Source organism: Lipotes vexillifer, unplaced genomic scaffold (assembly GCF_000442215.2).
Source record: "Lipotes vexillifer unplaced genomic scaffold, Lipotes_vexillifer_v1.1 scaffold1329, whole genome shotgun sequence".
NCBI classification, from domain to species: domain Eukaryota; kingdom Metazoa; phylum Chordata; class Mammalia; order Artiodactyla; family Lipotidae; genus Lipotes; species Lipotes vexillifer.
Window position 1 is genome coordinate 1681808 of NW_006797566.1, and position 13820 is coordinate 1695627.

Consider the following 13820-nt stretch of genomic DNA (forward strand, 5'->3'; position numbering starts at 1 on the left):
CTGAACCAAGGGGATTTGTCCATACCTCAGCCAACATAGCTAAGAAGTGAGGGTGTCTCTGGGGACCAGGTGTGGTGGCAGCAGAATGATGGGGGGAGAGAGTGTGGACAGCTGCAGTCGCTGAGCCCTTCCCACCCCCGGTTTTCCCTTACATAGACTAATGAGAAATCCATATGCTACAGTACAAAAATGTAGTGTTTCTTTCCCATTTTCCCATTTTGGTCCAAATTCTTGTTCCTGACTTTCTGGTACCAACCATAACGTAAAACTATTTGTGTTCCACTCTACGCAGTGCACCACAGAGTTTATGGAACTGCCAGACTTTTTTCCTTAAAATCCTTGCTTTGGGGGTGACTGTTTCTTGACCTACTGACCAACTAGCTTTTTTTCAATTACATAAACAGGATGGAATGGTGGAAAGTGAAAGAGCTGAGAAAAGCAGCTGTTTCAAGGAGGACTATTCATTCATTCAACAAAGCCTTATTGAGCACCAACAATTCATTCAGTCGACATTTACTGGATGCCTACTAGGAGTAAGCCAGCGTGCTAAGGACACAGAGGTAACAAAACACAGTCCTTCCCATCCAGCTCTCGCTGATGCTGGGAAGAGTGACAAGTGAACAGACGTCACACTGCATGATGAACAAGCAGAGGGAAGCAGGGGGTGCAACAGGAGCATGTAAGATTGGCACCTAATCCAGACTAAAAGAGTCAGGAACTATTTCCTGAGGGGTGACTTCTGAGCTGAAATCCAAGGGCTGAGAAAGTTAGTCAAGTTAAAGGAGTGGTGGGTGGGAGCTACAGGGGTCCTGGTAACTGACAGACCTGGAGGATAGTGGGCAATATGGGGTCAAATGAGGCTAAAGAGGCAGGCAGGGGAAGAACACAAAGGGCCTTGTATCCATGCTAAGAAACCTAGATTTTATCCTGTAGATCAAACAGGGGCAATTTTGCTCCCCCAACTCATGGGGACACCTGTCAATGTCTGGAGACATTTTAGGTTGTCAGAACTGGGTGGTGGGTGTGCTACCAACATCAAGTAAGTAGAGGCCAGGGATGCTGCTAAACATTCTACAATGTCAGGAAGACCCCCAACTCCCAAAAAAGAATTAGCTGGCCCCAAATGTCAATAGTGCTGAAGTTGAGGAACCCTGGTGTAGATGATGGGAGTCACTGAAGAAGGTTAGGGAGAAGGGATGGGATTCTACTTCCATTTTAGAAAGATCACTCTGGCAGCACTCTGGAGAACTAATAGGATCATAGTCAAGAATGGAGGCACAAGGATCAGGTAAGAGGTTGTGCTCGGAGGATATGTGGTCCTAAGAAAGCAGCAGTAGAAATGAGGAGAGGGAGACAGTTTTAAGAAGTCTTTAAGATATAAAATCTTTAAAACTGACTAGTGTAACAGGGAAAGGACAGTGATACTATTCCCCAAAAACGGGACTACGGAGGAAGCATATATTGAAAAACACGATGTGTTCTTTTTGGGGCATTTTGAATATAAGGTATCTGTGGGTTATCCGAAACGGAAGTGGTAAGCTGGCTATCTGGGGGGTCTGGAGATGAGGAGAGATTTCTGGACTAGAAAAAACAAGATTTGGGGGAAGCCATGGGAATGGACACAATCACCATTGGAGAGTGTATAGGCTGAGGAAAAAAAAAACAAAAACCAACATATACGGTCAGGTGGAGAAAAGCACTGTGGGTGAAACTTGCAAGAGGCCAGAAGAAAGTGGGTCATGAGAATTAAAGAAGAAGAGTTTCAGGAAGAAGAAAATGGTCAACAGTGATCAATGCTGTCAAGTCAGAGAACAAGAGGTCAAATATGAACAAGCGAACAAGAATGCAGGTCAGGGAAGAGAAAACAGAAAAGTGAATTTGGATTGAACACACCAGGACACTGCTGATGACCCTGCTGGATGCAGTTACAGTAAATTGACAGGAGCAGAAGCAAAAACAGCAGGTTGAGTGTTATGAGAAGGGGGGATAGTAGCCAGATGGTCTTTTTTTTCCCCTTCAGAGTTGCTAAGGAATAGTTTTTGTTGTTTGAAGAAAGGAGAGATTTGAGGATGTTTATAAGCTAATGGGCTGGATAAGAGGTTGAAGATGAAGCAGGCTGGTATGAAAACAAGGGAGCGGGAAAGGATGAGGCCCAGAGCCCAGGTGGAAGGTGCAGCTTTGGACATATATTTAAGATAATGAAATAAGATAGGTGGTCATGATGAAGTTCAACAGGAGAAGGGAGAAAGTTGAGAAAGTTGATGTTTGTGGTACTCGTACAGGCTCTTTGAAAGCAACCAAAAATGACAGAAGCCCTTTGGAGGCTTACATCTCTAGGGAGGGTCAAAAGATAATGCCCTCTCTGTTTACCCACCCCATCCCTGCTCTTTAACCTCTGGTTGGCTTTTAAGACCCAGCACAAACACATCTTCCAGGAAGATTCCTCCTCTGGGGGGCCCAGTCAGATAGAAATCTCTTCCCTGCCTGGACTGTCACAGCACTTTGTACCATTAACACTCCTCACTGCCTGCACTTGGGACAGAGGCTCTACCTCTGTACCTGCTACAAGGCCTTGCACCAGTGTGAGAACAATAAGTACACCAAATGGATGGAAATGGTTCTGAGAGCTGAGCAACATGCAGTGTGCGTGCTAGTGCCCCGTGGGCAGCACAGACATCGAGGGCTCGAGGAACCTGAAACAAAAAGATAGCTCTCACACTGCGGGTGATAAGGGAGACTGCATGGAAGAAATGGCACTGGAGCTGTGTTTTAAGGGTTGAGCTTCTGTGGATAAAAAGATGGGGAAAAGCGGGCTTCCCTGGTGGCGCAGTGGTTGAGAGTCTGCGTGCTGATGCAGGGGACACGGGTTCGTGCCCCGATCCGGCAAGATCCCACATGCCACGGAGCGGCTGGGCCCATGAGCCATGGCCGCTGAGCCTGCGCGTCGGGAGCCTGTGCTCCACAATGGGAGAGGCCACAACAGTGAGAGGCCTGCGTACCGCACACACAAAAAAAAAGATGGGGAAAAGGGATGGAAAAAGTATTCTAAGTGGAGGAAATTATAATAGCAAGGCCACTTTAAAAGCACGTTTAAAGAATGGCAAATTGTTCTATTTGCTGGAGAAGATACAACAACAATAAAGGTAATTGCTGCTAACATTTATTGAGCACTTAACTATGTTGTCAGGCACTCAGCTAAGCATTTCTCTCCATTATCTCATTTAATCCTCACAACCACCAATAAGGTATATACTAGTATTATCCTCATTCTATATATTAGGAAGCAGGCATAGAGAGGTGGAGTGACTTCCTGAGGTTAGCTGGTAAGAGTGGTAGAACCTGGAATTAAACTGGGCAGTCTGGCTCTAGAGCTTGAACTCTTACACTTTACTGTGCAGCCTCATTCAGGCAGGGGTTCTGAATATGGGGTCCACTGATGGGCTTTAGGAGGTCCATGAGTCCCATGAAACTATGTAAAACTTTGAGTATATGTACATTTTTCTAGGGAAAGGGTCCTTGACTTTCACCAAATTTTCAAAGGGGTCTATAACCCCAAAACGTTTAAGAACAGTGGGTATATGGAATCCTGTGCTGTAAGGTTGGACATGTATACATAGGCACCAGGTGGAGATCCCTGAATTCAGGCTGAGGGTCTGGACTAGGCCCTGAAGACAATGGAAGACATCAGAAACACTGAGATATGAGCCACACAATCAAAGGAGTATTTTGGTAGATAACTAATATATGCAAAGTGAGACCCAGCTTTGTGAATACATGGATGTTGTAGAAAAGAGAGAAGAATGAGAAGTCAACAGTGGGATTTTTCTGAAGGAAAATCACTAAAAAAATGAGGGAGATTGTCTGAATCACAAGTCATTCAAAAATGAATGAGCTTCAATGAACATTTTGGTACATGACTCTTTCTGAATTCTGGTTTCCTCAGGGTATATACCTAGTAGTGGGATTGCTGGGTCATATGGTAGTTCTATTTGTAGTTTTTTAAGGAACCTCCATACTGTTCTCCATAGTGGCTGAGAGAATGGACTTGAGGATATGGGGAGGGGGAAGGGTGAGGTGTGTTAGGGCGAGAGAGAGACATGGACATATATATACTAACAAACGTAAGGTAGATAGCCAGTGGGAAGCAGCCGCATGGCACAGGGAAACCGGCTCGGTTCTTTGTGGCTGTCTGGAGGGGTGGGATAGGGAGGGTGGGAGGGAGTGAGACAAAGAGGGAAGAGATATGGGAACATATATATATGTATAACTGACTCACTCTGTTATAAAGCAGAAACTAACACACCATTGTAAAGCAATTATACCCCAATAAAGATGTTAAAAAAAAAAAATGAATGAGCTTTTCTGCCTTCCCACTTCTTTTAAAATGGAACTCACAAGGTTGTTCACATTGAAATTGTAACGTATGTAGTAAGATTTACATTGAAGGACTAAAAAAATTCCATTATATATTTTGTTCAAAATTTCTCTACTTCTCTCATTTGTATAAAGAGGACGCCAATAAAATAAAGGGACTAGGTGTCAACGTTAAAAGAGATTTTTGTTTATGGGAGTTTTAATCTGGACCAATCCTACCGATCTCAAACACCAACCTTGACCCATGTTTGCGTGTGCAGCAGCCCCTATTCTGCCAGCAGCTACCACCTGGGGCTGACTGTAGTTTTCAAGATGGCCACAACAGAACTTCCCAACCACTCACACTGTGATGTTGACACTCCTCCCAATGAGGGGTGGGGGCCTATGTTCCCTCCCCTTGAATCTGGACGGGCCTGTGACTGATGGAAGTGATGCCATACGACTTCTGAGTCTAGATCATAAAAGACAATACGGCTTCCACCTGGTTCTTTTGGGACACTTGTTCTTGGAACCCAGCTCAAGCTACAAGGAAGGCCAAGTCACATGGAAAAGGCCATTTGTAGGTGATACAGCTGACAGCACCCGCTGAGTTCCCAGCCAACAGACTATATCAGCAGCCTAACGTGAATGAAGAAACTTTCAAGATAACTCTAGACCCAGTTTCTGTCTGCAAAACCACATGAGAAAGCCCAAGTAATTGCCTAGCTGAGCCTAGTCAACCTCCAGAACTGTAAGTGATAATAAATAAATGACTATTGTTGTTTTAAGCCACTAAATATGGGGGAGACTCATAAGAAACCAATATATAATTGGAACACCAACCCATCCTTTTTACTTCCTAGCTAAGCTCGTTGGTTTTTTTTTTTTTTTGGCCGTGCCGCACGACACATGGGCTCTTAGTTCCCCCACCAGGGATCGAACCCGTGCCCCCTGCAGTGGGAGCATGGACTGCCAGGGAGGTCCCTCTAGCTAAGCTCCTTGGGAGAAAACAAAAAAACAAAAACTACACTGAGTAAATGCAACTTACTCCTCCAACCATTGCAATGTGGCTACTGTCCCCATCATTCTACTGTGGCTCCTGTAGGAGCTAGCCAATGTCAGAGATCCCCTAATTACTAAATATAATGGCTGCTTTTCAGTCTCTAACTTACCTGACCTTTCTGTACACTGTTATAGAGTCCCACCTTCAGCTTTCACTTGGCTTCAGTAACAGCTCTCTCTAATGCTCCAATCACACACGGATGATTCTGTCAGCCACTTAAACACTGTATTCCCCAGGATTCCATCTTCTTAATCTACAGGTTCTCTGTCAGCCATTTAGGTTTAATTCCATTTACATGCTTCTAATTTCCAAATAGTGAACTCTAGCCTTGACTTCTCCCAGCTCAGATATATTCATTTACTCATTTAACAAATATTTAAGGAACAATTATTGTGTGCTAGGCAGTGGCGCAGTACAGACAAGGTCCTATCCTATCTTCCTATAAGTATGCCAAAAATAAACAAGCAAATAAAATAATTACAGGTCACGGCCTACTGGGTGAAGACAGCATATTGAACAAATGCATCTAATTTCACTTCCTTCCAAAACCTCAGTAAAACCTCATTAAAAGGATACTATTTTACAGACACAAAGTCCAAAAAAAAGAGAGTAAGAGTGGGAGAAGTGATAACAAGTGATTTCTGAAATCTAGAAAGCACATCAACAAGTGAAAATGACTTGATGGACTCAAGAAAATCGAAGGGAAAGCCGAGAAAAATTCTTAAAAGGCCCAGGAATTGGCAGCCCCAGGCACCTCCAGAAGTGGGAGTAAAAGGAGTGACTGAAATAAGCAAGATTGGTTGAAGGCTGAATGAGAAGCTACTGGATCTCCAAAACCTTCTCCCTCTGTGCCACTAGGTGATTGCCCTTCCCCCACCATAGCAGGTATCTATAGATTTATTCCCTGGAAAGGGTTTCTGGACTGGGGGGTGTCTCCAGACACAGGGAAAGGATATCATTACTGAAAATAGGGGTAGTAGGTGAATGATGCATACTAATGTTGAAATTTAGCCCCTAACCTTAATTCTTCCAGGAGTTCAACTAGGCCTTTACTCTCAGGAGAGGGGAGGAGTTCTCTGGAGAAAATGACCAGCCTGAGAGGAAAGAGCTGAAGATACAGATTTGGGAAAGGGAGTCCCCAAATCATGGCCCACTGAGATCTTCTGGTAATTAAGCTCACATCAGCAAACTCCTCCCAAATATACAGAGATCTCAATCACCTTTTTAAGTCTCCTACTCAAAAACACAGATTAACAATTTAAGATTAAAAGAAGTTTGAGAACATTTCTATGTATGGACTGAATTATGTCCCCTCCAAATTTGCATGTTGAAGCTCTGACTCTCAATGTGACTGTATTGAGATAGGACTGCACCTCTTTGGGAGGTAATTAAGGTTAAATGATGTCATAACGCTGTGGTCGAAATCCCATAGGATTAGTGTCCCTATAAAAATAGACACCAAAGAGCTCATTCTCTTCCCTCAAGTGCACACTGAAAGAAGAGGTCATCCAAACACATAGCATGAAAGTGGCCATCCACAAGCCAGGAGAGAGTTTTCACCAGAAACCAAATCAGCCAGCACCTTGATCTTGGACTTCCCAGCTTCCAAAACTATGAGAAATGAATTTCTGTAGTTTAAGTCACCCATTCTATGGTATTTTGTAATGGCAGTCCAAGCTGACTAATAAAAATATCACCAACAAAACAAAAAGAAAAATAGCAATATGGAGGAAACTGAGACTTATGTAGGGAGAAAACATATTTTAAAAAATTATCATTAAAGAACATATCCACACAAAAACTTATACAGGTATATCTCAGAGATACCATGGGTTCTGTTCCAGACCACCCCAATAAAGTGATTTTTGTGATAAACTGAGTCACACAAATCTTTTGGTTTCCCAGTGCATATAAAAGTTATGTTTATACTAAACTGTAGTCTCTTGTGTGCAATAGCATTATGTCTAAAAAATATATATATGTATCTTAATTAAAAAATACTTTCTTACTAAAATATGCTAATCATCATCTGAGCTTTCAGCAAGTCGTAGTAGTAACATCAAAGATCACTGATCATCATATCAAATATAATAATAATTGAACAGTTTGAAATATTGTAATTACCAAAATGTGACACAGAGACACAAAGTGAGCAAATGCTGTTGGGAAAATGGCGCCAACAGACTTGCTTGATACAGAGTTGCACAAACCTTCAATTTGTGAAAAATGCAGTATCTGCGAAACGTAGTATCTGCGAAATACAATAAAACTAGGTATGCCTGTATGAATACTCATAGTAGCATCTTTCATAATAGCCCCAAAGTGGAACTAACCCAAATGTCCATCAATAAAAGGATGCATGAGTAAAATGTGGTATATCCATGCAAAGGAATATTATTCAGTAATAAAAAGGAGTGAAATACTGAAGCATAATACAACATGCATGAACCTTTAAAACATTATGAAAGATGCCAGTCACATAAGACCAGATTTTGCATAATTCAATTTACATGAAATGTAGAGAACAGGCAAATCCACAGAGACAAAAAGTAGATTAATGGTTGCCAAGACTGAGGGGTGGGGGAATGGGAGAGACATGAGAGGACTGGGGAGTGATGGCTAGAGGTTACAAGATTTCTTTTGGGGCTAATGAAAATGTTCTAAAATTGATTTTAGTGATGACTGCACAACTCTGTGAATATACTAAAACCACTGAACTGCACACTTTAAACAGGTGGATTTATGCTATGTGAATTATTTCTGTCATGCCATTATCAAAAATAAATAAATACATATATAAAACAAGTAAAAAGATATAAAAAATTTTTGCTCTACAATTATACCAAGTACTTAGGTAAGAGTTAAAAGAAAATAATTAAGTTGAGGTATATTTTTCTGACACAGAAAGATGTCCGAGACATATTAAGTGAAAAAAGCAAGTTAAAGAGCCATATGAACAACGTTGTAACATTTGTGTAAAACAAAACCCCAAAATAGAACTCTCTCTCTCTCTCTCTACACACACATATGCAAATGCATAGAGAAAGTTTTGGAAAAGATAACTATGCAAAAAATGATAAATAATGATATAGACATTATTTATAAAAATTTATAAATAGTAGAGAATAAAAATAAAGATAGAAACTCCAGGAAAAACAACAAACAATAAGAAAGAAAATGTAACCCTACTGATCACTGCTCTGGCAGTAATCAATATTTACAGTCATAGGAAAAACTCAACTGTGAAAAAAAAAATCCAATTAGAAATTAGGCAGAAGACATAATGAGATATTTTACCAAAGAGGATATATGGAGGGTAAATAAGCACATGAGAAGATGTAAGATGTTCAACCTCAGTATCAACTAGGAAAATGCAAATTAAGACCATGGTGAGATGTCACTACACACCTATTAAAACAACTAAAATAAAAATTATTTACAGTACTAAATGTTGCCAAGAATGTACAAACACTGGATCTCTCATACACTGGTGCTGGGAATGTAAAATGGTATAGCCACTCTGGAAAATGGTTTGACAGTTTCTTAAAAAATAAATATAAGCTTACCATACAACACAGCAACTGCACTCCTGGGCATCTATCCCAGAGAAATGAAAATTAATGTCCATACAAAGAACTGTACCCCAAAGTTCAAATCTCTATTTGTAATGCCCCAAACAGAAAACACCCAAAATATCCTACAATAGTTGAATGGTTAAACAAACTGTTATACATCCATACCACAGAATACTTATCAGCAATAAAAAGGAATGAACTATTGCTACAGGCAACAACTTGGATGCATCTTAAGGACATTACTGGAGTGAAAAAAGCCAGTCTCAGAAGGTCACATACTGTATGATTCCATTTATGTAACATTTTCAAAATGACAAAATTATAGAAATAAGAGGACACATTAATGGTTGCCACGGGTTAGGATGGTGAGGGGGAGGAAAGTGGATGTGACTAGTAGGGGGTAGCCTGAGGGAGATATTTGTGGTGAAGGAATAGTTCTCTATCTTGATTATAAATTGACACACTTGCAAATCTTGATTTTATCAGATCTGCACATGCGATAAAATAGCCTCAAACTATACACACATTGTACAAATGTCAGATTCCTGGTTTTTATATTGTACTATATTTACATAAAATATAGTCACTGGGTGAAGGGTACATGGGGCCACTTCGTACTATTTTTGCAACTTCCTGTGAATTTATATTTATTTCAAAATAAAGGTTTTTTAAAAGGACATCAGAGTCCAAAACACAGTTCTTAAGAATTAAAAACGTGATGGCAGAAATTAAAAACTCAATAGAGGGATTGGAAGATAAAGTTAAATCTCTCAAAGAGAACAAAAAGACAAAGATCTGGAAAACAGGAGATAAAATTTAAGAAAATTAGGGAACCAGTCATATAGAAGCAACATCAGAATAATGAATTCAAGAAAGAGAGGATAGGGAAAATTGAGGAAGAAAGTCAACAACAAACGATTTTTTAAAATTTTGCGGAATAGAAAGGACATGAGTTTCTGGTACCCACAAAGATAAGTGAAAATAGACACATAACAAGGAATTTTTTGTGAAACATCGTAACACTGGTGACACAGAAAATTCTACAAGCTTCCAGAAAGGAACAATCAAGTCACATACAATGGAACACAATGGCTTTGAACTTCTCCACAACAAAAACTGAATAGTAGAAGACCACAATGCAATGTTTTCAATATGCTGATGATTTCCAACCAAGAATTCTATACTTAACCAAGCTCTCAGGCAAATAAATATGAAGGTAGAATAATAACATTTTTAGACATGCCTAATGTCATAGACATAAATTTAAAATATTTATTTCTTAGGCACTCTTTCTCAAGAAACTACCAGTAATTGTGCCCCATGAAAACAAGAGAGTGAGCTGAACATCTTTATCCAGAGCACAAATGGACAACCGCACAGGGCAACCCAGCTCTCTACCCCTACACTCCTAAGACTATTCCTCTTTTTTCTCCCATATTTCTGATCTCATTAATGGCATCAGCACCAATGAGTAGCCCAAGCTGGAAACCTAAGTCATCCATCACACTCTCATTTCTCAAAGCTCATTATTAAGTCATGATGATTTTATCCCCTAAGTATTTCTCTCTGTCCCTAGTTCCATGGCCTTACTTTAGGTCCATATCATAACCACCTAACCAATCTCCCTATCCCCAGCTCTGGACTCCTCAAATCCATTCTCCACAATGTGGCTACAACCACTGCCTAAAATGCACATCTGACCATTGCAACTCGGCTACTTAAAACTCCAAAGCTTCTCAAATTCTGACCAGCAGGCAAAATAAGTACACAGTGGTCAAACCACTACTCTCCACACATACCTCCCCAACATCCACGGTAGACATTATAATCCATCATGGCACTCCCCTAAAGAGCCTAAACTCAGCCTCACAACTTTCTCAGCAAAGCTCACAGGCATCCATCCTGAGATGAGACATGCTGCAACTCCTGTTCACTGTAAAGCCCAAGAACGCTGGCAAGGCACAGAAGGCCCTTCCAGACTTGACTCCTGCCTCTCTACAATGAACTGTCCACTTTCATGGTTCTCAGCTCCTAAACTTGGCTCAAGATGTTCCCTCTACCTGGGATGCTTCTTCACCTGGTTAGTAACTTGGGATTTTAGACCATCTCCAGGACCCTTCTCTCACTCCCTCGGTTGAGTCGTAGCTTTCTTCTGTGCTCCCCTAACATCCTGTTTCCCAACCACATTGAACTCAAATTTTGTTTATAAGTCTTCCTCACTAGACTAAACTTATTAAAGGGCTAAAAGGCCTTGTCTTATCTTTTTGTATTTCTAGCACGCCCTGCACCTTAGGAATCCAGTAAACATTTGTTGAGATGAAATGACCACATATGCAGCAGGGCACTGGAGGTGAAACAGACAAAAAAGTAAAACGTCTTAATCGAGCAGAGGGTAAAACTAATGTCATATTTTGCGTCCTTTCCAAATGGCTTGGTCTGCTTATTCCTCCTCTTTCTGTACCCCAATAATCAGAAATGATGGCTCCTTTGATTCTGTTCCTTTAGCGTTTTGGGCTTCATCCAGATGTTACTTATATTTTGTAACTGCCACTCCTAGACTGTAAGCCCTTTGAGGGAAGGGCTTATGTCTTCATGCACTTCGCTCCTTTGAGCGACAAATACAGTAAGCCTGTGCGGGATGGTGGCCAGGCTGCCCGGGCTCGGAGTCCCCCAGGCCCGCCCCGCCTCCCTCCCCCTCCCTCCCCCTCCCATTTCTCAGCCTTCCGAGCTTTTGCTTTTCAGCTTCTGCTCTTAACTCAGCCCCCCCCTCCCTCCCCCTCCCTCCCCTCTCCAGACCCCTCCTCATGCCGCCACTTCCCGCCTTCCGGAGGGCGGAAGTCCACGTGTTCCCTGCCCACGTGGAGCCTTTTCCGGTACGCCCGCCCCCTCTGATTTTCCGGTCCGGACCTGGCCCTCACCTCAGGATTCCCAATGTGCCTCCGGACAGACATATTTGCTCCAACCGACCACGCTCGGGGTTCTAGCCTCACCGGTAACCTCTAACCCTATCTTCCTACTCCCACAATCCAGCTCAGCCGCCTCCCTACAACCTCTTCTCCGATTGGCGTGCCTTCTCCTGCCAGCCAATGGATGCCCTGTTTACTCTCTTATTGCGGGGTCAAGGGAGAGTGAGACTCCACTCAACGGTTGCCAAGGGCAACGCGGGACGCCGGCTGCCGAGGTCCTTTGGGCTCTCCGCTGGGCCCGCGGACGCCAGCTTCAGCGCGGGAAGAGGGGCGCGGGGGGGGAGGGGCAGGTTGCCGACTGCGCGTGGGCGGCTGCGGAGAGCTCGAGGGGGGGAGGGGCTCGAAAGTGTGGAAAAAAACAAGTGTTTCTAGCTAATGTGCAAGCACAAATACCGCGCAGGGCCATCCCCCTTTAAGGCCGTTTTAGCCAAACATCTGGATACTTCTTACACAACAGGGGATAGATATGGGACATGGTTGTTCAGCAGGGATGAGAATCTGTAGTTTATTATTTTCAGGTTAAGTTAATATGCAAATTATGCAAAATATCATGTGGAAATACAGTAATTATTGTTACTTTAAAAGCTTTTAGCTAGCAACAGAACGGCAGCCTTAATTGCAAAGCACACACATCATTCTGTGGTTCATCATTCATTTAACAAATATTTAATAAGCACCTTATGAGAAAAGCTGCAGTAGGTTTTGTGGAGGATGGGAGGATGACTAAGACCCAGTCCCGTTGTCATGGAAACCATTGTGACTCCTGCCATCACCCACCACCTGTTCTTATTCCAGATCTGAAAATTAAGTCCTAGCAGTTTTACAAAACAATCACACACACAGTTTGACTTGGCTCCAAAATGTCCCGCCAAATCCATCAAAATTATTATTTCCTTTTACATGGGGGGAACAATGCAGTAACCCTTTGCCCTTTGCTCTAAGTTGTTTTTCCAGGAATGGAGAAAGGTTACCCTGAGCTGTTCATAGTGGCTGGCTCTCTGCTTGTGAATAATAGCATACATCTGAGCTGCTTCAGGGTCTGTGCAGATGACCCATTCAACAACATGGCCTGATATGCCCTTATCCTCTCAGACTCCTCAGAAACCCACCGTTCAGGTCAAATCCTGAATCGTGTTGTCACTCAGAGCCGCTTGACCTCAAGGATCACAGCTGTCTCTTGGCAAGTTCACGCCTCCTGATTTTTGTTTTAACTTCCCTGTGTTCTCCAATCCTTCAACTCTCTGAAATTCCCAGTTCCTCTCCCCTCCACTAGGATAAGGAAGAGTTTAGAGACTGCAGAAAATTAGAAGGGGTGGGGTGTGGGGGGGATATTTAGAAGGTTTTGCATAGCAACCAGGGTTTCTAGACACATTACAACTTAGAATGTATGCTTACTTGGTGCAGAGTCGGGGTGGGGTGATGATACAGATTATGGGTAGAATAAACAGGAGAAAGGAAAGCAGAGAGGGAGATAATAGGGACGAAACTAAGGGGTGGTGAGAAACAGGTAAAGAGATTTAAAGACATTTGGAGGTAAAATGAACATTTGTTATATATATGAGAAGAGATAAGGAGTGCAAGGAATAGGAAGACTCCAAGGATGGTTATAATTTTTCTAACTCGGGGACTGAATAGTTGAGTGATAATGCATTAATCAAGTTAAAGTACAATGGAGGTCAAGAAATCAAAAGAACAGAAAGTACAAGACCCAACAGCCCAATGAGCTGTAAGCTCAACTTCCATTTATCAATGTTTGGACTCACTTCTCTCTATGGTTGGCTCCCTTTTGTTCCAGAGCCTATGGGAATATCAGGTTTCTTTGCCTCAGTAGTCATTGTGATTGTCAAATTTGGGCTGCATATA

The 13820-nt window shown here is 42.2% G+C and overlaps 1 protein-coding gene across 2 annotated transcripts in view; it reads right to left on the reverse strand.

Moving 5' to 3' along the window:
- CEP41 (centrosomal protein 41) overlaps positions 1–12002 on the reverse strand; it is a 43815-nt gene extending 31813 nt beyond the window's left edge. The window contains exon 1 of one of the 2 annotated variants that reach the window (XM_007469718.1): positions 11910–12002. In XM_007469718.1, coding sequence (XP_007469780.1) covers positions 11910–11942 — 33 coding nt within the window. In that variant the 5' untranslated portion in view covers positions 11943–12002. The remainder of the gene's footprint in view (positions 1–11909) is intronic. The other variant, XM_007469717.1, reaches the window with a different exon arrangement.
- Between the last annotated feature and the right edge of the window lie 1818 nt (positions 12003–13820).